Source organism: Cokeromyces recurvatus (genome assembly GCF_025118155.1).
Source record: "Cokeromyces recurvatus strain NRRL 2243 chromosome Unknown BX663scaffold_10, whole genome shotgun sequence".
NCBI lineage: Eukaryota > Fungi > Mucoromycota > Mucoromycetes > Mucorales > Mucoraceae > Cokeromyces > Cokeromyces recurvatus.
In genome coordinates this window covers 848520-874283 of record NW_026251396.1, presented here as the reverse complement: position 1 = coordinate 874283, position 25764 = coordinate 848520, and the positions used below count along the sequence as shown (strand labels likewise).

General features: G+C 29.9%; 8 protein-coding genes across 8 annotated transcripts; 5 read left to right on the top strand and 3 right to left on the bottom strand.

The window, feature by feature from the left end:
- Window positions 1-42: 42 nt before the first annotated feature.
- BX663DRAFT_536187 (uncharacterized protein) lies at window positions 43-1888 on the bottom strand. The gene is made up of 7 exons (XM_051530620.1): window positions 1763-1888; window positions 1592-1660; window positions 1394-1489; window positions 1307-1320; window positions 684-1222; window positions 441-629; window positions 43-369 (listed from the first exon to the last, which is right to left on the bottom strand). Exons 1-7 carry the CDS (start codon window positions 1831-1833, stop codon window positions 118-120), a joined length of 1230 nt encoding a protein of 409 aa, XP_051383749.1. The 5' UTR covers window positions 1834-1888; the 3' UTR covers window positions 43-117.
- Window positions 1889-3663: 1775 nt separating this feature from the next.
- On the bottom strand, window positions 3664-3961 carry BX663DRAFT_507503 (uncharacterized protein). Its single transcript, XM_051527355.1, has one exon. The coding sequence runs from the start codon at window positions 3922-3924 to the stop codon at window positions 3745-3747; it is 180 nt and encodes a 59-aa protein (XP_051383748.1). The 5' UTR covers window positions 3925-3961; the 3' UTR covers window positions 3664-3744.
- A 4534-nt stretch (window positions 3962-8495) lies between these two features.
- On the top strand, window positions 8496-9183 carry BX663DRAFT_551433 (uncharacterized protein; the record flags this gene model as incomplete). The annotated part of the gene is made up of 2 exons (XM_051531280.1): window positions 8496-8845; window positions 8913-9183. 2 exons carry the CDS (start codon window positions 8496-8498, stop codon window positions 9181-9183), a joined length of 621 nt encoding a protein of 206 aa, XP_051383747.1.
- A 1937-nt stretch (window positions 9184-11120) lies between these two features.
- BX663DRAFT_453488 (Metalloenzyme, LuxS/M16 peptidase-like protein) lies at window positions 11121-13274 on the top strand. The gene is made up of 4 exons (XM_051523801.1): window positions 11121-11454; window positions 11715-11836; window positions 12027-12819; window positions 12876-13274. Exons 1-4 carry the CDS (start codon window positions 11221-11223, stop codon window positions 13044-13046), a joined length of 1320 nt encoding a protein of 439 aa, XP_051383746.1. The 5' UTR covers window positions 11121-11220; the 3' UTR covers window positions 13047-13274.
- A 253-nt stretch (window positions 13275-13527) lies between these two features.
- Window positions 13528-15612, top strand: BX663DRAFT_507491 (cytidylyltransferase family-domain-containing protein). The gene is made up of 7 exons (XM_051527354.1): window positions 13528-13921; window positions 14009-14148; window positions 14234-14532; window positions 14607-14654; window positions 14733-14843; window positions 14947-15186; window positions 15262-15612. Exons 1-7 carry the CDS (start codon window positions 13584-13586, stop codon window positions 15463-15465), a joined length of 1380 nt encoding a protein of 459 aa, XP_051383745.1. The 5' UTR covers window positions 13528-13583; the 3' UTR covers window positions 15466-15612.
- BX663DRAFT_507489 (uncharacterized protein) lies at window positions 15472-16860 on the bottom strand. Its single transcript, XM_051527353.1, has 2 exons — window positions 16295-16860; window positions 15472-16221 (listed from the first exon to the last, which is right to left on the bottom strand). The coding sequence occupies exons 1-2, from the start codon at window positions 16823-16825 to the stop codon at window positions 15580-15582; spliced, it is 1173 nt and encodes a 390-aa protein (XP_051383744.1). The 5' UTR covers window positions 16826-16860; the 3' UTR covers window positions 15472-15579.
- Window positions 16861-20591: 3731 nt separating this feature from the next.
- On the top strand, window positions 20592-22606 carry BX663DRAFT_507484 (SPX domain-containing protein). The gene is made up of 6 exons (XM_051527352.1): window positions 20592-20872; window positions 20975-21246; window positions 21362-21529; window positions 21591-21742; window positions 21830-21972; window positions 22083-22606. The coding sequence occupies exons 1-6, from the start codon at window positions 20677-20679 to the stop codon at window positions 22451-22453; spliced, it is 1302 nt and encodes a 433-aa protein (XP_051383743.1). The 5' UTR covers window positions 20592-20676; the 3' UTR covers window positions 22454-22606.
- Window positions 22607-23608: 1002 nt separating this feature from the next.
- On the top strand, window positions 23609-24617 carry BX663DRAFT_536182 (40S ribosomal protein S8). The gene is made up of 5 exons (XM_051530619.1): window positions 23609-23664; window positions 23729-23801; window positions 23891-24200; window positions 24280-24483; window positions 24550-24617. Exons 1-5 carry the CDS (start codon window positions 23661-23663, stop codon window positions 24562-24564), a joined length of 606 nt encoding a protein of 201 aa, XP_051383742.1. The 5' UTR covers window positions 23609-23660; the 3' UTR covers window positions 24565-24617.
- Window positions 24618-25764: the final 1147 nt, after the last annotated feature.

Here is a 25764-nt window from a genome sequence, read left to right as displayed (position 1 = left end):
ATTTTTTTTTATTTTTTTTTATTTTTTTTTATTTTTTTTATTTTTTTTTTTTTAAAAAAACAATATAGGTTATTAGAATTAATTATGTAATAAATATTAAAATGCTACTATTAGTTATTATATAACTGTTTGAAGTGCAGTTAAAATAGTCTCTAGGCTCTTTTTATCATCTGCATATAATTGATGTAATCCATTTTGTTGTGTTTCCAAAACAAAAGCATTAGGAACAAAGGTTTCAATATCAATATTAACCTTACTTAATCTTTTAACATTATTCAAATCCAAAATAATAATGGGTTTGGAGCTTAATTCGTCTCTATAAAATGTCATTGATTTACCCTTAATAATAAAATAAAAACGTCTCCAAAACTAGATAAATAAAATAAGAATAAAGATAAGTAAAAAAAAAAATTACTTGTATATAAAACTAAATACTTTACAGGACTTGTGCTGGGTTGTATCGATATAAAGCCAGAAAGAATGATATCCTTATTTTTTTCTGCTTCTAATAATCTTTGCTGTAACAGTCTCTTCTCTTCAGCTAAACGCTCCGCTTCCATTTTTTCTCTCAAAATTCTTTCCTCTTCTAGTCTCTTTGCTTCTTGTTCAGCAGCAATTCTCTTCGCTTCCTCTTCAGCAGCAATTCTCTTTGCTTCCTCTTCAGCAGCAATTCTCTTCGCTTCCTCTTCAGCAGCAGCAGCAGCTTCTCTTTCTTCTTCCTCAATCTTTCTTCTTCGTGCCTTTTCCTCTTCCTCCTCTTCTTGTTGTTTCCTTAATATTAATAGTCGAGCTTGTTCTTCTTCTTCTTCCTCCTTCTGTCTCTGTATTTCTAATTCATTTATATCTTCTTCAGATCCTGATAGTGAAGGTATCGCGACTGCAGCAGCAGCAGCGGCAGCAGCAGTAACAGCAGAAGAAATGGTAGTAGGAGGAGTAGAGAATACATCTTCATTTGCTTCTACAAATTCATCATGTTGTATCTGATTCTCTTCTGGAGGAAGAGAAAGAGAGCTAGGATTTATAGGACTTGTTGATAACTGATGAGAAGGTTCCTTTTGGGAGGCAGAGATGGATGATCTACGAGATAGTACTTGATTTTCTCCCAATTTGAGTCGATTACGAATATTAGCTTCACTTAAATCACTTTGGTTAGATACAGTTAATTGAGCATCGTGTAACTTTAAAAGTGAGGCAACAGATCTGCTATGAACAAGTGCTCGTGCTTTTAAAATATAATAAAATAAAAATAAAATAAAAATAAAAATTAATTAATAGTGTTTCAATCATGCTTTTTATTTTTATATACCTCTACGAACACCACTAATTATAAGAAATGGATATAAATCAAATTAGAGACTATTTCAATACTATTTAATTATAAAGCATTACTTACCTAACTTGTTCAGGAACCCATGTGATTAAAACAAACCTATCTTCTATTCTAAAAAAGCCATACAAAACTTCATCACTTAAATTATTACAAAATTCACTAAAAAAAAACATTAATTTTAGATTTATAATTATTGATTCTCAGACTAATAATGTAATATACAACAGAAGCCCTTTCTTTCTTTTTTTTTTTTATTATTACCTTATACCTTCTGAGCCTTTTGTATATAACGAGATAACATCTCTTGTATCATTATAACCGAGAATAAGCCTATGATAATGAAGTAAGTTTATTAATACACGAAAATATCAAGGTAAATTCCATTCTTGATTCTTCTCGACATTTTGTTTATTGATTAAAGTTCTTTATTACCAATTAGTAGGTCCATTCTCTACAATGACAGTATATGTTTCAAGGATTCGAGGATCTGTCAAGTCACACATTAGTTAAAGTTATAAGTATATGCTTAATAAAAAAATATAGATAAGTATATAATAGAAAAAAAAAAGAAAAGGAAAAAAAAAGAGAGAGAGGGAAGAAAAGTAAATAATAGCAAAAGTTACTAATAATAATGAGAGTTGAGCTTAAATAGCTTTACTGCACAATTGTTGCTGTTTTTACTTTCAGGAACCTCCTCCTGTTTAACATCTATTTAAAGAAAGCCATCGTGTTTCAAACTCAATAGATATAGTGGGTCAGGCTTTCTTTTTTCTTTTTTCTTTTTTCTTTTTTTTTTTTTTTTTTTTTTTTTTTTTTTTATTTTATATTGCGGACATTAGTTCTTTAATTTGTTTTTATAATGTCTTGCATCTACTACAAGCAGATAGAGCCAAGCAACTATTAAAAAAAAAAAAACGAACGAGAATGATTTATAATGCTATACTAAAAGTTTTATAGTGCTGTTCCTATGATTTACATTCAAGTAAAATAATTTCTTCTACTAATACATCTCTTAACTTTCAACCAAAACAATGATTCAATAGAGTGCATGAATAGGAAGTCTGCTGAGAGCCAAATACACTTTGAATTCCATAATAATTATAGAACAGTGTACAATAATTTAGCATCCCTTCATATAATATTAACCCAATGTGTTTATGACGTTATTCAAAAACTTAAAAAATGCTTATCTTAAGCGTTAATTAATTTAATCTCTTTAACTTTCTTTTTATTTTTATTTTTTAATGCATCCCACTTTTTCTGTACAACCTTCGATTTGTGAAGAGTTAAACCAATCATTTCCTTTTTATAAATGGCCACAATAATACTTCTATTTGAAGGAATAATTGCTTTTGTAATAAGACGCATCACTTTTCTTAGATCTACCAAAGGTTTCTATGAATATGCATACTGAAATATTTTTTGTCAATAAAAATGCAGCTCTCATTCCGGATCATGTTCTTCCATCCTTTTTTGCATGCAAAGTTTAAGACTATTAAAGGTTGTTTCTTACGGATAGAAATTGATCCAACTTCTTGAATGTCAAAGAGGCCTGTGAAACAAAGTGTTAATAAATGGCTAATAACAGAATCAAATTAATGCTAGGGAAGACTATAAGCAATGGAGAGGGGGGGGCTTTTTTTTGTCTATCGAACAAAGTGCTGATCTTGTTCACCAATAGGATCTTAAAACTCTTGTACTTGTTCAGAAGAGTAGGATAGGTATGATCCTCAAAAATCTATAATTGAATGGCCTAGTTAATAAATCTATTAAGACATAACCTAATCAAGCCCCTTCAGCTCAATCTGAATAGACATACAATTGATCTGATACGTGTATTTAATTTCCTTGAGTACAAATATTTTAATCATATGTGTCTGTCTTGGAGCATTAAATATCCATTTGCTCTATTGCTTTCTTCTTTAGAATTACAAGTGTAGGCATCATCACTATTGGGTGATGATTAGTTCTCCTTTGCAATTATATTATTGCTGGGAATATTTGGTTTTATAAATACTATAACCGACGACTAACAAGATACTTTTCTCTAATTTTTTTTTGTCAGACTTGGATCAAGATTAGTGAATTTTTTTGTAATCAAGTAAAATTTTATTTAGGCTAAATATAAAGATTCCCTTCCCTTGTATGTTATTCTCGCTTTTTCGAATTATTATATTATAAATCATACTTTCATTTTTATATATCTCTTATACTTTTATTCATTGTTTCCCCTACCTCCCTTTTTTCCCCCTCTCCCCCCCCCCTTTATCTTAAATTTAATGAAAATATGTGTACAGTCTTCATAATAAATTTATTATCAATAATGATTGTGTGCATACAATAATAGAAATGACAAAAAAAAAATTGTTTCTAAATAATGAATAATATCATATAATCTATTTATTTGATATTTATTACAAATAGCTAGTATTATATGTATAATAAAACAAGCCTAATTGATATATATAAATGAATAGAATGCTTGAGAATGAGTAAATATATATATGTAGTAATAATTTATATATGTATATAAATATATAAAATAAAAATAGGATGATCAATAGGTAAAGAGGAATATACATACATACATACATACATATATATATATATATATATTTGAAAGATATACGTAAAATGGTATCATTTAAAATAGTATGGAAAAGGTTAGAATATTTCATTTTGTTTAGGGCATTTTTCAGTAATATGAAGGTCATACTCTTCACAATTATCACAATACTATTTATAAAAGAAAGGTGAATACATATAGATACATACATACATACATATATACATACATATATTATAATAGAATTAACTTACAAATCTTTTAGAGTCATCTTCTGGAAGAGACACAGCTTTGCAGCTAATAAGATCATGTCCATAATTTTCACAAATCTCACAATAAACTTCAGACGACTCTTCTTTTGCTATACTATCATCTACAGTTAACGCTTTTGAATCTTCTTCTTCTTCTTCCTTCTTTGTACAAGTAGAAGAAGTTTCAATCATGGATTCTTTCTCGTCTTTAGCATCCTCAAGTTCTAACTGTAATTTTTTGACCATCTTGCGTTCATTTTCAAGAGCTTCTTCTAAATCTGCTTCTTTAAAAACATTAGATTCAATCAAGCTTTCTAAATCAGAAATATCCTTGTTCAACAACATGATCTTTTGTTTTTGTTCTTTTTCAACATTCTCAGCTTCTTCTCTTACTTTGCGTAATTCAGTAGCATGTTGAATTGAGAGTTGTTCCAAATTCTTTTGGTTTTGTTGCATGAGTTTTGCAATCTTATCATCTTCCTTTGAATCTTCTTTTAATATAAGTTTAGTCGCTTCATCTTGACTAGCTTGTTGATGTAGTCTTTCAATCTCTTCCATAAGTTTTAAGCATTCTACTTGAGTTTGCTTATGTGACTCTTGTAATTCAGCATGATCCTTTGCTAATTTCTTATTATCTGCTTTCAACGAAGCAATCATTTGCTGATATTTAGCAGTATCTTCTTGATTCTTTTCTATCTCTTCTTTCTGCTTTAATAATATAGCATTTTCTTCTTTCAGCCTTTCGACCTCATTACGAGTAGCTTCCATATCTCGTTGACATTGTTGCTCATGATCATGATCATCTATAGTCATCGTTGGTAACGATGGCTGCAACTCCATTTCCAACTTTTTTTTAGCTTCAACTTCTTCTTCTTGTCTTTTAAGTTCATCCAGATAGGTTGCTCTTTGTTGATCATAATCTGCCTGAAGTTGAATCAATTGCTCTTCCAGTTTCCTATTTTCTTTAGTCAATTTTTCTAACTCCTTTGACTTCTCTTCCCAAGAGGCAGCCTCTGATTTAAAGGAGGCAAGACTGGCCCTTTCGTTCTCTAGTTCTTCAATATGGTTCATCAATCGTTTGCGATCACTTTCCCAACTCTCTTTTAAGAGAGCAACATCCTTTTCTTCTTCATTGGCCATGCGTTGACTCAATTCTTGTTTCAAGGAATCCACAGTCTCTTGAAGGGCATTGCAACGAGCCGTATTCGAATCTAGTTGGTTTTGATGTTCTTGATTTAATTTTGCAATCTCCTTCTCATAGGTCTCCATCGTATCCAGGGCCACCTTACGTAACTCCTCACATTCCATCTCTAACGCATCAATCTTACGACGACCCTCTACTAAACTAGCGTTCATCGCCTCACGATCGACACGATGCATCTCCGTAGTCCTCTCGTAGAGCTCAATACTTTCTATACCAGCACGTTGCAACTCATCAACAGACTGTTGAAGTTGAGTGATACGATCCTGATATTCAAGGACGAGAGCCGACTCCTTTGCATAATTTTCCTTGACCGTCAACAATTCCTTTTTAAGCCTATCAAAGCTTTCCTTAGGAGTACAATCTTGATGAGCCAACCATTTCGATTCGACTTCCTTTAGTTCCTCTAAAAGTCTCTCCTTCTCACGTACATGACGTTCCGAGTCCGCCTTGACCCTTCGAATCTCACGTTCCTTTTCCTCTACCGCGTTACGATGAGTCTCCACCTGTTCTGTAAGGGAGGCAAGGAAGATATCCTTTGCACGAGCGGCTTCACGTAAAGAACTCATCTTTTCATGAATTTCTTGCATCTCCATCTCCAACTGCATTTGACGATCCACATCCGATTCTGCTTGAAAGTACTGAGGTTGAAGGGATTTGGCCTTCTCTGAGCAAAGTCGTTCACTTGCCTGAGCAGCAGCAGCGATAGCAGCCTCCGTTTCAGCTACTTTAGCCTCTAACTCTTGCATACGATGTTCGATTTGATTCTTTTCTTCACGAACGACGCTCACATCCAACAAGGCACGATCACGTTCTGATATGAGTTGTTGTTGTTCCTCTTCTAATTCTTTGATTCGTGTCTCAAGTGATTGAATTGCCTTCTCTTGTTGTTGTTGTTGTTGTTCTGATGATACATGATTTTCTTCCACGTCTGCTTGAGAGGGGAGAGTTGTTTCGTTTGAGGAACAACAACCCTCTGTTCTTTGATCTTCTTCTTTTTCCTCCTCCTCCTCTTTCTTTGTCTTTTTCTTTAGGATCAAGGAATGCTCAAGGCTATGCTCTGCTGCCTTATTTTGTGTGTTCTCAAGCTTAAGAGATTTGTTTTCAGCCTCTAGGACTTCAAGTCGAAGTTGAAGCTGTTGTAAACGCATGACGGTTTCATTAGGTGCTTCATCCACCATACGCTTTAAGGATTCATGAGAGGGGTCAAAAGAAGAAGAAGAAGAAGAAGAAGAAGAGAAAGAGAAAGAGGATGTGCTGATATCGTTTGTGGTCAGTGATTTAGATAAAGCGATTTCTTCAGGCATAGGTGTCTCTGTAATTAACATGTCATCTGAAGTAGATAAGAGGACATCATGGTAATAATCATCTGCGTTCTCATGTACACTATGATTTGTAGGTGTTACAGCAGGTGAAGGGATACCACGATTGTAATGTTGTGATCGACGAAGACTATTTCGAGCACTACTACTGCCTCCTGTTGTAGTACTGGTAGGGGAGGTCAAAGGAGTTTGAAACATAGAAGGTTGAGTGTAACGAACTGATAATGGAGGTGTATAGACTCCCTTTTTCTTTGACTGTGATGATGGTTGACGTTGACTAACGTAACCACGAGCGGCCTTTGAACTGTTAGTAAACATCGTAGAATGAGGTGATGTATGATTGTTACTTTGTTGTACTGTCATCATAGGCGGAGACAATGATCGAACGGAATCAAAATCAGTATCTAATGCAGATAGTTTAGAAGCTAACACAAAAAGACCTGTTTGTGGAGGACAAGTAAAGTAACGTATGCTAAAATATATAAACATACACACATATATGTATATACAGATATAAACAATGTTATAAAAAAATATGAAACAAAAACAAAAACATATTTTGTATATGTACATTGTGTGCTTGTACACATTTAATTTATACATTTATATGCTTACCCTTTCACGGATCCATCGTTCTTGCCAGATCCAATAATGTCAAGTTGAATACCAGCCCAAAAGCCCTCTTTAAATTCAGTTTCACCCAAGAACATTAAAGTACCAACGATACCTAACGAATCAACTGCTACTCTTTCACCAAGATAAAATGGGAAAGAAGATATGGATGATCTAGTAGTAGATTGTTGTCTAATCATAGGTTTAGGAGAAATAGTTAAAGGGTGTCTTAAAGCCATATTAGATTGTTGTTGATTGTTATTGGGCTCACTAGTAAATGAACGTGAACGTGCTTTACCAGTTGATTTTGAAGGTTGAGGTGCAGGAAACGTATTCTCTAATAAAGTTCTTCTTTTTTTTATATCATTAGCTGAAGACAAACGTCTTGTTGGAGTTGGAATAATTGAATTATAGCTGGCGGTTACTCCAGCTAATGGTAATCTTGACATTATAAAAAAAAAAAAAACAAAAAGTTTATATATATATACTCGTGTTATATATATAAATGTATATTAAAAAAAAAAAGGAAGATAAAAAAAAAAAATAAAGAAAAAATAAAATAAAATAAAAATAAACATTAATAAAGTCAGATGTGAATAAATAAATAAATAAAAAAAAAAAAAAATTATTTAGCTAATTTTATTGTACTCAACTGAAGTCGTCTTAAGTGTTACCATAGGGATAGCTGTAATTACTTTCCCCCTTTTTTTTCTTGTTTCTACAGTAACGACTTTTAAGAGAATTGAACTTGACTCTTTTTATCCAATCAGAACGCAAGACCCAAAAAATAATGATAGTATTACTTTTTTTATCCGACCACATCATCCTCACCTACTCTTCCCGTGAGGATGTTACCTCATGTTTCTGGCATATGCACCAATTAAAATTCTTCTAAAATTTTATAATATAAATATACATGGCTTATTTTTTTTATAGATATAAAATAATTGCCAGTTCTTTTTCTATTTTTCCTTTTTATTATTATTTCGAAAATTATATAAATAAAGACGCACATCCAAAAACATATAAATATAAATTAAAAAAAAAAAAAAAAACTAAAAAAAAAACTTTCTTTTATATTATCATCTTTAACGAAATTCCCTTTTTTTTCTATCATTTTTATCCTTTTTTTCTCATTTAAAAAAAAAAAAAAAAACCAAAAAAAAACCCAAAAAAAATCATACAAAAAATTTTTTTTCCCTTCAACAATATCATGTTATCTTCTCGAGCTATTTCAAATAAAAGTAATAACAACAATAGTAAACATTATTCATCACCAAATAATGCTTATACGAAATCTGTAACGACTTTACCTTCGAAGAATAGTCCCAAGAATAATTATCAACAAAAGAAGAATTATCAAAAACCACCATCATCTAACAAACGTCGTAATAATAAGAAAAAGATATCCACTCCAGCCCTTTCTTCTGAAGATGAATCCTCTTCTTCTTCTTCTTCTACTTCTGAAGATGATGTAACTCAACCAAAACAGATGAAAAGAGTTCAATACCATCACAGGCAGCAGCAACAACAACAGCAGTATCGTAATCATAATAATTTTAGGTAAGATTAAATTTTAATTATTTTTAGATTCTGAATAATAATTATAATGAATTAATTTTTTTTATAGCAGTAGTAATATTGATGATCAAGTTTACGCCGGTCCTACATTTAGTAATGCTCCTGCTCCCAGTAAACTTCCTATTCCTGCTTTTAATGCTCGTGGTTCCCCTATTCATTATCCTCATCCACTTTACTATGAACAAAAACCTGCTACAAGTTATATGACTTATATCAATACACCTCAAAAAGTTATTACTGCTTATGAATTGGAAAAAACAAACTTGGCTCTTTCGGAAATTCAACAAGGTCTTCGTTCCATGTTGAAGATTGAATCATAAAAAAATTAACCGAGATTATCAAGTAAAAAAAAAAAAAAAAAAAAAAAAAAAAAACAAAAAAAAAACAAAAAAAAAAAACAAAAAAAAACAAAAAAACAAAAAAAAACAAAACAAAACAAAAAAAAAGAAAGCAGAATTTTCAAATAGAAAACAATCAACAATCTACAACAATAACTATTTTGGAACAAAGTGAAAAAAAGAAGACCTTTAACAATTACCATCCATCCGCCTCATTTATCTTCTTCTTCTTTTATATATGTTAAAACAATCAAGAAGAGACGAATACCCTTTTTTTTCTTTATTATTTATCTTTTTTTTTTTTAATTTCTTTGTATCTTTTTTATTTGTTCTTTTTTTCCTTTTGTATCATATTTTTTTTTGCTTTTTTTTTTGTAATTATTTTTTTTCTTTTGCTTTTGTATACTTTTGCTTTTTTTTCTTCTCCCTTATATCCATTATTTTACGTTTATCCTACTCCCTTCCATTTTAAATCCGAAAAAAATCTTCACACACACACGCACTCACTCACTCACTTACTCACTTTTTTCCCGCACTATTTTATGTACATAGGTCAAGTTTTATTATTATATTTGATAGTGTGGGTTTTTTTTCGCTGTTTTTTATTATTTTTTTCCAGATCCTATTTTTTTTTTTTAATCTTTCAACTTTCCCCCCCTTTTTTTTCACTTCTTCTCTTTTTTTTCTAAGGTCGCTTATATGTTTAGACACGGTAGAAACAATTATTACAAGAATTAGTGAAAAAAAAAATGCTCTAAAAAAAAAACCGATGAAAAGAAAATAATACTTTCTCAATAAAAATTAACATGAAAAAAAAAGAATAGGCTTCTTCATAGGCCTATTTTTTTTTTTGTGTTTCTTTTGTCTTAAACAAACTTTGTCCAATACTTTTTATTAATCACTTTCCATATTTGTAAAAGTCTAGACAAATTTTTATCCATAAATCAAACATTTGAGAAGAAGCATGTAAAAATATATTTACTCTTTTTATATATATACATGAAAATGACCCCTTTTTGATGGCAAGAAGAAGTTGAAATCATTGTTATTTTAGTAAATTATTATATGGCTGGAGCAAAAAAAAAAAAAAAAACATTTTATTCTTTGTTTATTATTAAGGATATTTAGGATGCGTTTCCTTATTTTAATTTATACATAAAAGTCAACCTTATTTTTTTTGTGTGTGTGTGTGTTGATGATATTATTGGGAAAAAAAAAGAAAGTTGATAAATATTTATGTAAAGGATGTGATGTAAATATCTTGAGCTTTTCTGAGATTAAAAGAGTTTATCTGCATAATTAAGTTACAGTAGAAGGTTATTTATACTTGACATGTGTTATTAATCCTTTTGTTGAATAAATCATAACAACTGATATATAATGAAAGAATCCAAGCTAGCATGTGGTATATACATCAATAAAAGAAAGAAATTTAGTCTTGAAACTCACAATAATAATAAATATTGCGTTTATAGAAAAAATTACTAGAGTAAATTCGTTTACTCAACTTTCCTCTCATCTGAAGGTTATGGGTAAAAGTCAGTATATAGCTTAGCTCTTTCTTTCTTTTCTTAGATAAGATATAAAGCGCAGTTCAGTTCAGTTAGTGGGTTGAAATAATCAAATCAAATACAATAATAATAATAATAATAATAATAATAACACTGCGCTTTTCGGAATTTAAAATTTTACTGACATCATTTTAAACCATCCAATCAAAGAGGATCTATAAGAAGAAAGAGTTAGTTTAACTTCCTTTAATGGAAAGTAAGTGTAAAAAATCGAGGATAAAAGTTTCTAAAATAAGAAAAAAATAAAAAGAAAAAGAACGAAAAAAAAAAAATGATTATAAAAAAAAAAACGAGGGGAAAATATAATGTTGAGAGCCCTTACAAATTTGAAAAAATAAGCCCTAGCTCTAAAAAAAAAAAAAAAAATAAATAATTTATTTTTTTTTATTATTGCTTTCCCCGCAACTAATAATAATATTCAACACCCCCACTCTTCTTCTTTAATATAATGTTGGCCGCATCTCGTAAAGCCATTATTAACACAGTCTCTAAGGCAACTTATACTACTGCTGCTACTGCTAATGCACTTCAATTCACTACTGCAGCTAATGGCGTCAAGGTAGCTTCAAGCCAAGAACCAGGCCAAGCTGTTTCCTTAGCAGTCGTCATCAATGGCGGTTCTAGAGCTGAATCTGGCAAAAATGCTGGTGTTGCTCATTACTTGAAAAATTATGGTTTCAAGGTAAATAATATACATATATAATATTTAAAGATGTATGCATATAATGTTCAGATAAGGTATGCAACACGCACATATAAAACGAAAAAAAAAATACATTGTTGCAGTAGACACATCAGAATTGACATATAGCATTTAAAAAAAAAAAAAAAGAGAGAGAGAAAGAGGGAAAAAGAAAGAGAAAAGGAACTATATACATTTATGCATATACAACAACATAAAAAAGTTAAATATTAATCACTTTTATTATACATCTATTTTAGAACAATACTAATCGTACTGCTTTCCGTATTTCTCGTGAAGCTGAACTTGCTGGTGGTGTTTTATCTTCCAACCTTTCTCATGAAACTCTTGTTTATTCTGCTGAATTTTTAAAGGATGATGTGTAAGTGTTTGATTCAATTATAGATGATACTGAATAGGGTAACCAGCTTTTTTTTTTTTTTTTTGCGTTACTCTATATATGATTGAAAAAGAGAATGACGGGAGGGAGGAGAGAGAATAGACAGTTATTAATGATAGAAAAAAAAAAGTAAAGTAAATTAGTTTCTCATCCTTTATTATTTGAATTTTAGTGAATTATTTGCAGAACTTTTGGGAGATGTTGTATCCAAGCAAAAATATCAGGAACATGAGTTTATTGATGTTGCAAATCAAACAATTGGCGAATCTGCAAACGCTTATGCTGATTCTGAAGTGAGAGCTATTGAAGTAGCCCATCAAACTGCATTCCGTACGGGTCTTGGCAATTCTATCTTTGCTAAACCTACTTCACATGTCAATAATGCTGCTGTTAAAGCATTTGCTCAAGAGCTCTTTACTAAAGGTAACATTGCCCTTGTAGGTACTGGTATTGATCATGAATACCTTCAAACCTTGGCTGAGACTTATTTCAACTTGCCTCTCGGTCAACTTTCATTACCTGCAACTCAATATTATGGTGGTGATTCTCGTGTCGAATCTGGTTCCAAGAATAATCAATACGTAGTTGCTTATGAAGGTGCTGCATTAAATACATCTGAATATGCTGCTCTTCAAGTTCTTCGTTATGCTCTTGGAGGCGATGTGAATATTAAGAACACAGAAGGTTCTGGTCTTCTTTCTCAAGCTGCCATGAAGTTCACCGAAGGTACACACATGAAGGCCTTCAACATGGGTTACTCTGATGCCGGTCTTTTCGGTATTCAAGTCACTTCTGATTCTGCTACTAATACAGGTGTTGCTATTGCTGCTGCTGTTGAACAATTAAAGGCTGCTACTAAGAATCTTTCCGGTGATAACTTTAACAAAGCTCTTGCTCAAGCTAAATATGCTACTACTGCTGGCTTCCAAACTCGTCTTGATCGTCTTGAAACTCTTGGTGCTCAGGTAAAAAAAAAAAAAAATTGTTTATTATGAGTACTTATTTTAATTATTTATATTAGGCTCTTTATTCCGGTAAGAATATTTCAGCTTCTGAATACGCTGCAGCAGTATCCAAGGTTTCTGCTTCTGATGTTGCTAAGGTTGCCGAGAAATTGTCCAAGAGTAAGCCTACTACTGTTGCCCTCGGTGATCTCTCTAACTTACCTTATGCTGATTCTATCTCTTTGTAATTCTATTATTATTATTATTTTTTCTAAACAAAGAAAAAAAAAGAGAGAAAGAGAGAGAATAATTATATACAAATATTAAAAAAAAAGGTTATACATAAAACAAACAGATACACATGTTCTCTTTTATTATTTATTTATACATGAATATATAAAGATGATGATCTAGATAAAATAGGTCCCCCCCTTTTTTTTTCTTTTCTTTTTGTGTGCTAGAAATTAGTTGCCATAACTATTAAACTGATGTTGATATAAATGCTCATCTAGATAAGATATATACATGTAGTAGTACTAATAAAAACTTAATGTAAAGGACATTGAATACTATGAAAGATAGCCAAATGTAAAAAAAAAAAAAAGGGTGAAGACAAGTCTCAAGATCAAAAAAGGTTTAACTGCTTTTTCACATGTTAGTGCAACCACGTTAGACAATTTAAAAAATCCATTCCATGATAAAAAAAAAAAATCCCCAAACATTTCAAGTTAAAACCTTTCTTTTTTTTTCTTTTCTTTTTATATATAAATATATATATATATAAAATGAAAAGTGAAAGCCAATTTACAACAGCAACAGCAGCACTAAAAAAGACAATGCTGGTTGAAGAAAAAAATAAAAAAATGACAGTTGAAAAAGAAAAAGCAGCAGTGAGTTTATTATTAATAGATGAGCCCAGTAATAAGAAATGGAAGAATTGGTGGCTCAGGACTATAACGACATTTATGATGATAGGCGCCTTTTTTTTTATTCTTGCTTCAGGGCATGTATGGGCTATTTTAATGGTGATTTCCATCTCTACTGTTGTCTATCATGAGGTACTTCAAATCGCTCAGGGTCCTGCAAAAGATAGTAATTTTAAATGGTTTAAAACAATGAGTTGGTATGATGAAAGGAGAAATAAATAAAAAAAAAAAAGAAGAAGAAGGGAGGGGAATGGAATAGAATGATCGCTAACTAATGCATATAGGTACTTTTTAGTAACTACAACTTATTTTCTTTATGGTGAATCTATTATCTATTATTTTCAACATGTTATGTTAGTAGATAGAGTTCTTTTACCTTTTGCAACTCATCATCGATTTATCAGTTTTGTCCTTTATGTTATTGGTATAAAATCATATTGAGTAAATGAAGCAATCATCTATTAAACTTTTTTTTTTTTTTTTTTTTTTTTTTTTTTTTTTTAATTCAGGATTCGTATTTTTTGTTGCAAATTTAAAAAAGGGACAATATAAACGACAATTTCGACAATTTGGTTGGATGCACATGGCACTCTTACTAATCGTTTTTCAGAGTCACTTTATTGTGAATAATATTTTAGAAGGTTTAATTTGGTTCTTTTTACCTACTTCCTTAGTCATCTGTAACGATATCTTTGCATATATTTGTGGGTTCTTTTGGGGTCGTCGTCCATTAATTCAACTCAGTCCAAAGAAAACAATTGAAGGATTTTTAGGTGCTTGGATTTGCACTCTTTTATTCGGATTTTTGGTAAATAATAATATAATCTTGTGATAATAATTGTGTCTATTAATTGCAGCATATGATGATGATCATATTATTAGTGGTCTATTTTATTGATGAAATTTAATTATCTTATATGTCCGGTTAAGGTAATACTATAACTATAATTAAACAAATATACATGCATGCATATAATATATAAATATATAATCCTTCCCCATTAATAGGATTTATCTATGTCAGCTTGGTCCCATATTGAATGTAATCCTATAAATCCCGTTTTTATATCAGTTCCATGGAAATTACCCAATCTATGTATTATCGTTATTCAAACATTGGTAAGAATGTATATATATATATATATATATATATGTGTGTGTGTGTGTGTGTGTGTGTATGTGTGCATGCTTGTTTAATTACTTTATATTTAAATACTACAAGTTTCAAAAAGAAGTTACAAAGATTTGGATTGCACCTATTCAACTTCACACACTTATTATGGCCTGTTTTGCATCGTTAATTGCTCCATTTGGAGGATTCTTCGCTAGTGGAGTTAAACGTGCATTTAATGTAAAAGATTTTGGTCAAAGTATTCCTGGACATGGAGGTATGACAGATCGAATGGATTGTCAATTTTTAATGGGCTTCTTTGCTTACATCTATTATCAAAGTTTTATCAAGGTAGTTAATAAAAAATAGTGAATCTACTTATTTAGACACTCATACACACACACACACACACACATACATATATAGACACATAATTTGAATATGGGTGCCATCCTTGCTACTATTATCAATCATTTATCCTTATCAGATCAATTAGAACTTTTAGAGCATTTGCTAATTTATTTTACTAATCAAGGAATTTTGGATCCTACAGTCTTACAAGTATGTGGTACAGTTAATAATACTTTCTTGACTGAATATGCACAATACATTTTACAAAATAATATATAATATAATAACAACTTTGGTATAACATATTACAATTTGCCCCTTCCATTTCCTCCCCTCTACTTTATTATTATTATTATTATTATTATCTCTAATAATTAAGGGGAATAATACGAATTATTGATTGGGTTCTAAAAATACAGTAATTTCACCATCTGCTAGAGTACAAGTAGAAGATGTATTCATTGAAGGTGGATTATAATAAATATCGATATTCTCATTATTATTTGGAGGATTATCAGTTAAAGATATATTAAAAGGTTTTAGTGGTGATTCATGACTAGCGATTGTACGTATAGATCTTTTTCGAGAAACAATGCCTTTTTCATTACTACTTGTAATTGTACTTATATGCACCATTCTAGGCTGTGCATAATAAATATATTTCTTATCACCATCGTCGTTATCATGATAACTGCCTACGCGAGTAATAGAGCTTGAATGGGATGCAGTTGAATTATTCTTTTTGACTGAAACAGCTCTTCTAATCTTTACTGGTTCATTACTATCATCTTCTTTACTGATGTTATAGTGGCGATTATCATATTTACTACTGACTTTGACAGATGAGGATCTATTTATTAAAAATGAAGCATGATCAAAATGAGTCGTTGTGGCTGGGATATAAAGTGATCGTCGTGTCTTATTTGACAACGACGACGGATCGGGTATTGTTGTATCAAGATGCGGAATTTGAAGATTATGGGCACCGATAAGAAACGGTGATTGAGGATGATCATTTTCTACTAATTTCATAGTCTTTTTTTTTTAAAAAAAAAAATGAATACATGTATATATAAAAAAAAAGGCTTAATAATTTGGATAAAAATACCTGTTGATTCCAATAATCTGGAATAGGAGGTGGTATAGAATTATCACTTTTAATAGAAGAAGAAGATACAATAACTGCAGGTGGTGGAGGTGGTAATACGTTTTGAATTTCAGATACAATTCTTGGCGGATAAGGTGGAATATAAGCTCTCTTTTCATCTTCTTCTTGTAATTTTAATATTTTTTTCCATTTTCGTCTTCGATATAAAACAAATCCTCCTATTGTCACTATAATCAAAGTAGCCACCACTAAACCTGTTGTTAGACCTGCTACTAATGCTGTATTATTATTCTTGCTATCCTGTTTATGATAATCAATAAGAGTTGAGCTTGATAATTGTTGTACTTGATTTTTTTCTACACAAAAAGTTACTGGACAAGTACTACATTCAGTTACTGATGTTATTTGATATGTACATATTTGAGTAGAACTACAAGCTGGATAACAGTCTTTAGAACATGTCTTTAATAGATCGCAGTTCATTTTGCCATTTGTAGAATCTCGTTTTAACACGTTTTTATTTTCAAACATATTTACAAAAAATAAAAATAAAAATAAAAATAAAATAAAATAAAATAAAATAAAATAAAATAAAACAAAATAAAATAAAATAAATAAAAATAAAATAAAAATAAAATAAAAATAAAAATAGAAGAACAAGAAGAAAAAAAAATTTTCCTATTTAATTTTTTTTATTGTTTATTTTTTACTTTTTATACTTGTAAAGCATAAAATACTTTTCAAAGTGTAACCATATACGCGAAAAAAAAGGAGAAAATATGTTACTATGTATTTTTTTTTTTTTATTCTAAAGAGAAATTTTCTTGCCTTTGACATGACTTGAACTAAATCAATATTAAAAGTACCAAATATTTTTTTTTGTTAGGGTACACTTAAATTATAAAAATAAAAGCCAAATAAAAGAGAATAAATAAATAGGGTAATTAGAACTGTTGTGCAAATGAACATAATATGTAATTATTTATTAGTAGTCAATATAAACTAATATCCATATTTGTAAATTCTTCGTCAAACTGAATTTACACAGAAACAAGAAAACATAATTTGGTGGAAGGGGAAAGGGAAGCAACAGAGCAAATAAGACTTATCAAACAAAAGTCTTGATAAAGAGTTTAAAAATGTATTTTAATTTTAATTTTAATTTACGATTTAGTATTAGATTTGAAACAATAAACAAGAATTTGTTATTTCTGTCTTCATAAGATTATATAATTATCTGATGTCCTACTTCCTAACTTTCGTAACGAACCTATTTTGATAAATTAATAAGTGTCTTTTTATATATATATGTATATACATATATACTAGAAAATATGTACAAAGCTAAATTAGAATCGTCTCGTTTATGCCACTATATCTCATATATTTAAGCTATTTGATCGCTGTTATTATTTGCAAAAAAAAAATATCTCCTATTTCCGGGTAATTTAATAGTTCCTAATTTATCGCTTTGTATACATACATGCAAGTATATATGTGTATATATAAATAGATAAATAAATGTCTTCAATTACTCTTATGCCAATTGCCAAAGTATTCAAAAGTATTTAACTTCGTCGCTTAAATGTGTATTAGATGATGGTGGTGACAACTCAATTAGGCAGTTTTGTCATTCTACTTTTATTTAAGGAGAGCTTGTACTCCACATGACTTTTTATTTCAATTTACTTTATTGATCATATGTATGCTTTACTATTTCTCGGCTAATTCCTTTTAGAAAATATCCTTCCATTAGCTTTTTCGTAGCATGTCTATCAAGGGTTTGATGCGTACCTTAGGAACTGTCTTTACCTATAGCAAGCTATCCAATATGATCTGTTGGGTTATTTTCACTTGATAATTGTTAATTTACTCTTCTAATTTATTTCTGTCCTCATTTCTCACATTAGGAAGAGAGTGAGAGTGAGAGAGTAGTAGTAGTAGTAGAAGAAGAAGAAGAAGAAGAAATAGTTGCCGTCTTGTGTACAATAGCTTAGACTAGGATAACTACTACACTTAGACCTATGGGAAAGCTGGTTCCCACTAATACTTGAAGCCTGTGACAAGAGTTACAATAAATAATTTTTTTTCTTTTGCTAGTTCTTCTTCATCTTTGGTACATGTTATACTTTTTATTTTTTAATAAAGACTCATTAATGTGCATAATACGTGATATTACTATAAACACGACTGAGTATCATCTTTTTCTATAGTTGCAATAGAGTTTATTACTTCCCAAGTTGGAAATCACATTATAAACTAATTTTAGTAGAAAAATATTAAATATAAATCCACTTAGTGCCCCTGATTGCAATCATATTTGATCATATTTTAATATTTTGTTTTGTTTATAAACTTGAGTTTCGTAACTAGGTAACACAAACAGTCACAACATAGGAGGAAAAAAAAAAAAAAGAAAGAAATCCTTATTTTACTTTTTTTGATTATTTGTTTTATTTTTCATGTTAGAATGTAATGTAATGAATAACTAGATGATGCGTGATGTTGAAATAATAATAATATAAACTTTTACTATTCATCATTATTAAATTAGGGAAACTGATCCCAAGACAATAAAAAGCATTGAATTACTAGATAATGTTTTAAATGACAATGAAAGATTATCAAAATTAATGTCAGATTACCCACATCTTTTTAATACTACAAGCAAAGCTAAAATACAATATTATCTTTCGAAAAAAAAAAGAGATTCAACTTTACCTTCATAATTTTTTTTTCTTTTATTAAAGAAATGAATTCAAAAAAAAAAAGAAAATAATAAAGCTCGGTAAAGATAGTAATATTACACAAGAAAAAAAAAATTAGGTTCACTGCTTTCAACCAGTTTTTAGCCATTAAATATTAACATTCTGCTTCGTTTCTTTGCATATATTGAACTGCTAAGCTATATATTAATAAATACTGCTTATGATATAATGAGTTAACAATACAAATGGGATCCATTACTTGCTTATACCTTATCATCATTGCTATACTATTTAAAAATCTATTTAATGATACCCATCTGAAGATATTTATCATATAATTCCACTTTTTATTTTATTTTTTTTTCCAAAAATTGATGTTCATTAAGATTCTATTTACATCATCAATTTATTCATGTCATTACGAGTTATTTCAGTTATTGATAATAAATCATCTTAATGAGCCGACTTGCCTCTGTAGCAGTTGATAACGCCATATTTAAGCATCTATTTGTAGTTAGTTTATATATTCAAATAATTTGTTTGTTCTTAAACAGGGTTAGGGCTTAAATGTTAGTTACTTGAAATAACAAGGTTTTTCAAGTAATTAGAGACAGATTGGAATGACTACATTCGTTGAAACTTTGACAGTTTCTCACGAATCTTTGATCAAAGTAATACACAGCTGACAATGCAAGCAGGGATTTGTGTTTTACAAGTACAACTTATTTGGATCTCTTTTATCTATCTGCTAAACATACCACTTTATATTCAGTTATCTGCACTCATTTTTTTTTAATAATAATAATATAAGTTGATTGAACCACGAGTCCCTTGGCAATTCTTTTTTAATGTTTCTAACCTTTACATGCGATCTTTTGGGCTAATATTCTCGATAAAAATAAAAATAACATTCCTACTTCAACTCTAAACTCCGCTCTTCTTTTTGTGGATGGTGGATCTAAACCTATCTTTATTATTCTTTGATTGCTTATGGCCCCTTCTTGTATATGCAGCTATGCTTTGTACTCACATCTTGGTTTAGTTGCTGCAATGATAAATCTAAGCGTTGTACCTATCCGTTAAATGTTGAACTTACTATGTTGCATTCATTTAAGGCGCCGCCGTATGTATCCTTCTCTCTAGCTGCCTTTATTCTGTTGTCGTCAAAAAGAATCATCTTTACCAAGAGATTTTAAATATCACTAAACAAACTGCTCATTTTATCCACTTATCTGAACTACTGTACCGTGTTTATTTTATGCGCTTTATTATCTCAGTTTATGATGTGTTCTTTTCATTTCTTAATGATTGCGTTATTTGACTAATAAAGCACATACTTTTTAATTACTTTCTCGACTTTTTTTTTTTTTTATTTTTTTTATACACAGTATGTGCTTTCTCTAAACCAAAAATTTTTTGTTGCTATTTGATGAACTATATCACGAGGATTTAAACTTCAAATATTATTGGAGACCGGAGATTATTAATCGTCATTAATAGGATATGATTCAAACTGTAAAAAAAAAAAAATATGTATATATAAACCATACTGCGTTTAAATTCTCTCTCTCTTTTTTTTTTTTTTTTTTTTTTTTTTTAATATCATATACAATTTTTCTTTTGTATGTCTTTATGGATAAAACAGTTGTTTACTTATATTAATAAAAGAAAAGAATGAAGTTTGGAAAGCAGATGGAGACAGCATCTTTTGATCTCCCGGAGAATTGGAGGCCACATCTTATCCATTATAAGACGTTAAAGAAATCTATTCGACTTATTGTTGATGAGCTTGAATCAAGAGGATTATCAACTGAGTGGATAAGTACATTAGATACAGTAAAAACGATGCGTTTAGATTATATAATGGATGGTAAATAGATATATACATGAATAAATATATGTATTTATATATATGTATATTCATATAAAATAATCAATTTTAATCAATAAAAATATACACTATTTATTTTAGGTGATATGGAGGACATTCATCCTTTTATTAAAATTACAATTGACGATCCTATGTCTATTACTGCTGTCGATAAACCAGCTTTATTGAACTTAATACCCGTCACTCAGCGAATTAATACAGAACCTTTATCTATTAAAATCGAACTCGTTCGTGATTCTGAATTCTTTCACTTGCTTGTACATGAATTATCTCATGCAGCTGCTTTACATGAAAAAGAAAAGACACGATTCATTAATGACGTAGATAAGCTTGAAAGTCAACTCACAATTGCAGTAAAGTGTATAAATAAAAAACCGTTTATAAAGTTGTAAAAAAAAAAAGATGACCTTCTACCGACTGACTGACTGACTGACTGACTGACTGACTGACTGATTGACATTTATATAGGCTTCACCAGAAAGGAAAGATTTGTATAATTGGAGAGAGATATTTAGTTTATATATGGAGGCTGCGATTTTCAAGAATGAAACAAATGAGAAATATGCTACTGAATCTTATAAAAGAAGTCAAGAAAAATTACAATGGTTTACTGATGAATTATCTCGTATGAACTTGGTAATTATGATTATAATACATTATGTTGTTTAAAGATAGATTTATTTACTATTGTTATCAGACAAAAAGAATGACAACTAGACAATCAAGAATTGCTCTTGCTCAGTTTATGGCCATCAATGCTCAGCTTGTTCATTTTAAACATTTCCAATCATTAAATCAAACAGCAATAATTAAAATCTTGAAAAAACATGATAAAAGAAGTGGATTATGGTAATGTGATGAAAATTCAATACTAAGTATTTAAGTAAGCCTGTCTTCTCTCCCCCGCCCTAATATTGAAAGTATCATTGGATGTAGTGCTTCTTCTGAATTCTCTTCGTTCACAAAAGATAATGCTATATTTATCGAAGGTATCTTAACTTCCTTATTCAATGCTATTCAAACAAAATTAATTACAATCGTCCCACAACCTGATGATTATGATTGTCCCGTATGTTTCTGTAAGTATGTTGAATAATTGGCTTTAAGAAGTGGATCCTATTTTTCCGATTTTTTTTTTTTTTTTTTTTTTTTTTTTTTTTTGGTTTGTTTTTGACTTTTTTTATCATAGCTATTGCATGGAGACCTATTCGCTTAGAATGTGGCCATGTATTTTGTGTTAGATGTCTTATTAAGGCTCACAAGAAACGTCTGTATGATTGTCCTATTTGTAGACAAGAACATGCAGTAGGAAATGCGGATGCCAATAATCTTGATACATCATTGCAAGATTTTATGCTTCTTTATTTTCCAAAAGAAATCAAAGAAAAACGAAAAGAAAACCAACAAGAACAAATGATGTTGAGTAAGCAAATGATGAAACATCATCATCATCATCATCGTAATAACCATAGTCGTTTACCTCTTCGCCGAATATCACCACCACCACCGTCTCATAATGCTAATACTCCTCAACGTAACAAAAGTTGCTTTATCATGTAAATAATTGTAAATATATATATATATGTATATGTATATGTATATGTATGTATATCTATATATCTATATATCTATAGGTATCTATATATCTATATATCTATGTATATCTAATAGAAACATCACAAGACATAATAACTCTTCCCAAATACACACATGCCCTACTATTATATAGATAATAATAATAATAATATAGTAATTATAATAATAAAATTGGCCATGTTATGTTCAATAAACTTTATGTAAACAATTATGCAATATTAACCTGACATTTATTATGTAATGTTACAAGCTTCCTTTATTAATATTTATATACAAATATTTTTTTTTCATATGCTTGCATAAATAAGAAAAAAAAATAACTAAAAGGTTTAACTTTACTACAAATAGTTAAAACTATTATTTTCTTGACTCTTCTCAATGGCTATGGACAGATTTAAGTACTTTGTTAGTTTCTCTCAGTTGTACATTGAATAATAATCCCATTATTGTATCAGAGTTGGATTGAGAAGATATGCGTCATGCTAAGTAATGAGGGTATTCATCTTGAAAGACCTGACTCTATGTTAAGAGATGTGAAAGAAGAAAACACAAGTAAAACTTTTTTTTTTCTTTTTTGTCGATCAAACACATATAATAAGTATTGTAATAAATAATAGGATATAGTAAATAAGTAAAATTATACATTCTACTCTTACTTTTTAACATAAGGGATCATTTGTAATACATCTATTCATATTTAAAGTATTTTGTCGATACAAGGTTGTTTCTGATCATACAAAATCTCTTGTATTCTGACATAGTATTCGATTTATTGTTCATTTACTCTACCTTTCTCTATTTTCTTGGTACTAACGTAAGCAACAACAACAAAAAAAAAAACGGCTTAAATCTTTTAAAAAGTTTATAAGCAAATAAATAAATAAAAGACTTCGTTTTCATTATTGGATATAAATACTTTATTAATTTGAAATGCATATTATAAATGGTCTGTTATGGATTGCAGTTTATATATATATATATGATAGACGAGACTGGTATGTGACAGCTAAACTTGGAAAGGCATTTGACGGTAACTGTGATAACCCACCAAGTTCGGAGTCAAAAAATTAGCAGAAAAAAAAAAAAAAAAAAAAAAAAAAAAGAAATTCAGAAGGGAACAAAATGAATTCAGAAAGCGAGAAAGAAATAGAGTTCCTTCTCTAAATACACCATGGGTAAAGTGAACAATATCCATCCATCATCCATCCAAATAAGCTAATATATGCATACATCATTTAGGTATCAGTCGTGATTCTCGCCACAAACGCAGCGCTACCGGTGCTAGACGTGCTCAATACAGAAAGAAGAGAAAGTAAATGTTTAAATTGACAATTAGATTGATCTACAATTTCCCAAAATAAATAAATTCTAAACAATAATTTCTCATGTTAATTTCATTAGGTTCGAATTAGGTCGTCAAGCTGCCAACACCAAGTTGGGTGCTAAGCGTATTCACCTTGTTCGTGTCCGTGGTGGTAACTTCAAGCGTCGTGCTCTTCGTCTTGAATCTGGTAACTTCTCCTGGGGTTCTGAAGGTATTTCCCGTAAGACTCGTGTTTTGACTGTCGTCTACAACGCCTCCAACAACGAATTGGTTCGTACCAACACTCTTGTCAAGGGTGCTGTCATTCAAATTGATGCCACTCCTTTCCGTCAATGGTACGAAGCTCACTATGCTCTTCCTCTTGGTAAGGCCAAGGCTTCTGAAGCTGTAAGTATTCTATAGATGGAACTAGTTAGTTAGTAAGAAGAAAAAAAAATTAACTTTCCTTTATTACAAATATATATAGAAGACTGAAGAGAATGCTGAAGCTAAAATCTCCAAGAAGAAGGCTGCTCGTGCCGCTAATGCTGCCGTTGATCCTCTCTTGAATGATCAATTCAATGCTGGTCGTCTCTATGCTGTCATCTCTTCTCGTCCCGGTCAATCTGGTCGTTGTGATGGTTACATTCTTGAGGGTAAGGAACTCGAATTCTACCTTCGTAAGATCAAGGTAAAGTATAAAATGGTGTAAAAGTTATATTTTATGATTTGACTAATGCGTATTATCTTTATATAGAACAAGAAGCATTAAGAAGTTACTATTTTATATTTTATCAAAATAAAGAACTTTATATATTTGTTTTTAAAAATCAAGACATTTTTTTTTTGTTTTGGATATGCTATATTTGAAAACGTTCATTTACATGTCGTAATTGTGTGTCTATTTAACATATAATGGAGGAATGGTTATTTGCATCATGTTTTTAAGATAAGCTCTGAAGCGAACATTTTGGCGTCTGGATAGACATTAGGGATAAGCACGACTTGATTTTTATTTTTGAGTGCTTAGAATCTTACTCCTAGTTTTCCGGACTGTTCTGTTAGCTATATGTCTCCCTTTTTTTGTTATTTTAATATTCGTTTGTTTATTTTATTTTATTTGTTTACATTTAGGACCGAAATTAGTTGATTTACTTTTCAAAGACAATCTTAATTTACTACTTTTATAAAAGTAATTTATAATAATAGCCAATGTCTATTACTTGATCCCTTTATTAGGCAAACATATAGAATAAATAAAAAACTGAAATATAAATTAGCCAGCAATAAATGTCGTGAGGGGAGGATTATAACAAGTTAGACTTTATTTATGTCTTAACCTTCATAACCTGAAATCTTAGATTAACAAAGCTCATTACTAATATATTCTCAACAATAATAGTAAGAATGAAGGATATAATAGAGAAAAGACTCATAACCGATTATTAACCTTACTACAGATGATATATTTACTTTATCCCTAGATAATGTAAAGTACCTACCTAATACATGGTATATGTGTATATAAATATACATGTATATTCTTAAGGCAGTAATTAAAAATGTAGGATTTAGAGTATGGCTCTTATGAATACATATATATATCTAGAACAACAAGCAACGGTATTCATTATTTAGTTAGTTGTTTTGTTATTGAAAGATATAATAGCATGGTCTAGGCTGTTCCTGAAATAGTTATTATTATTGAAAAAAAAAAAAAATAGAAAGAATGATGAGACCTAACTACATAAGTTTGTTTATGCTCAAGTATTTAAAATATATTAGCAAAAGCTGGTGGCGTAAATAAAGCAATAGATACTATAAGCCTTGTTATTTGAATGTAAACGTATCTTGTAAAAAATTTTGATTGAAATATCAGTTTATGATGCAAGATCAGAATCAGTAACACTATTTCCATTATTTAATAATAATAATAATTGCTACATTATTATCCAAACAAATGTGATTATCT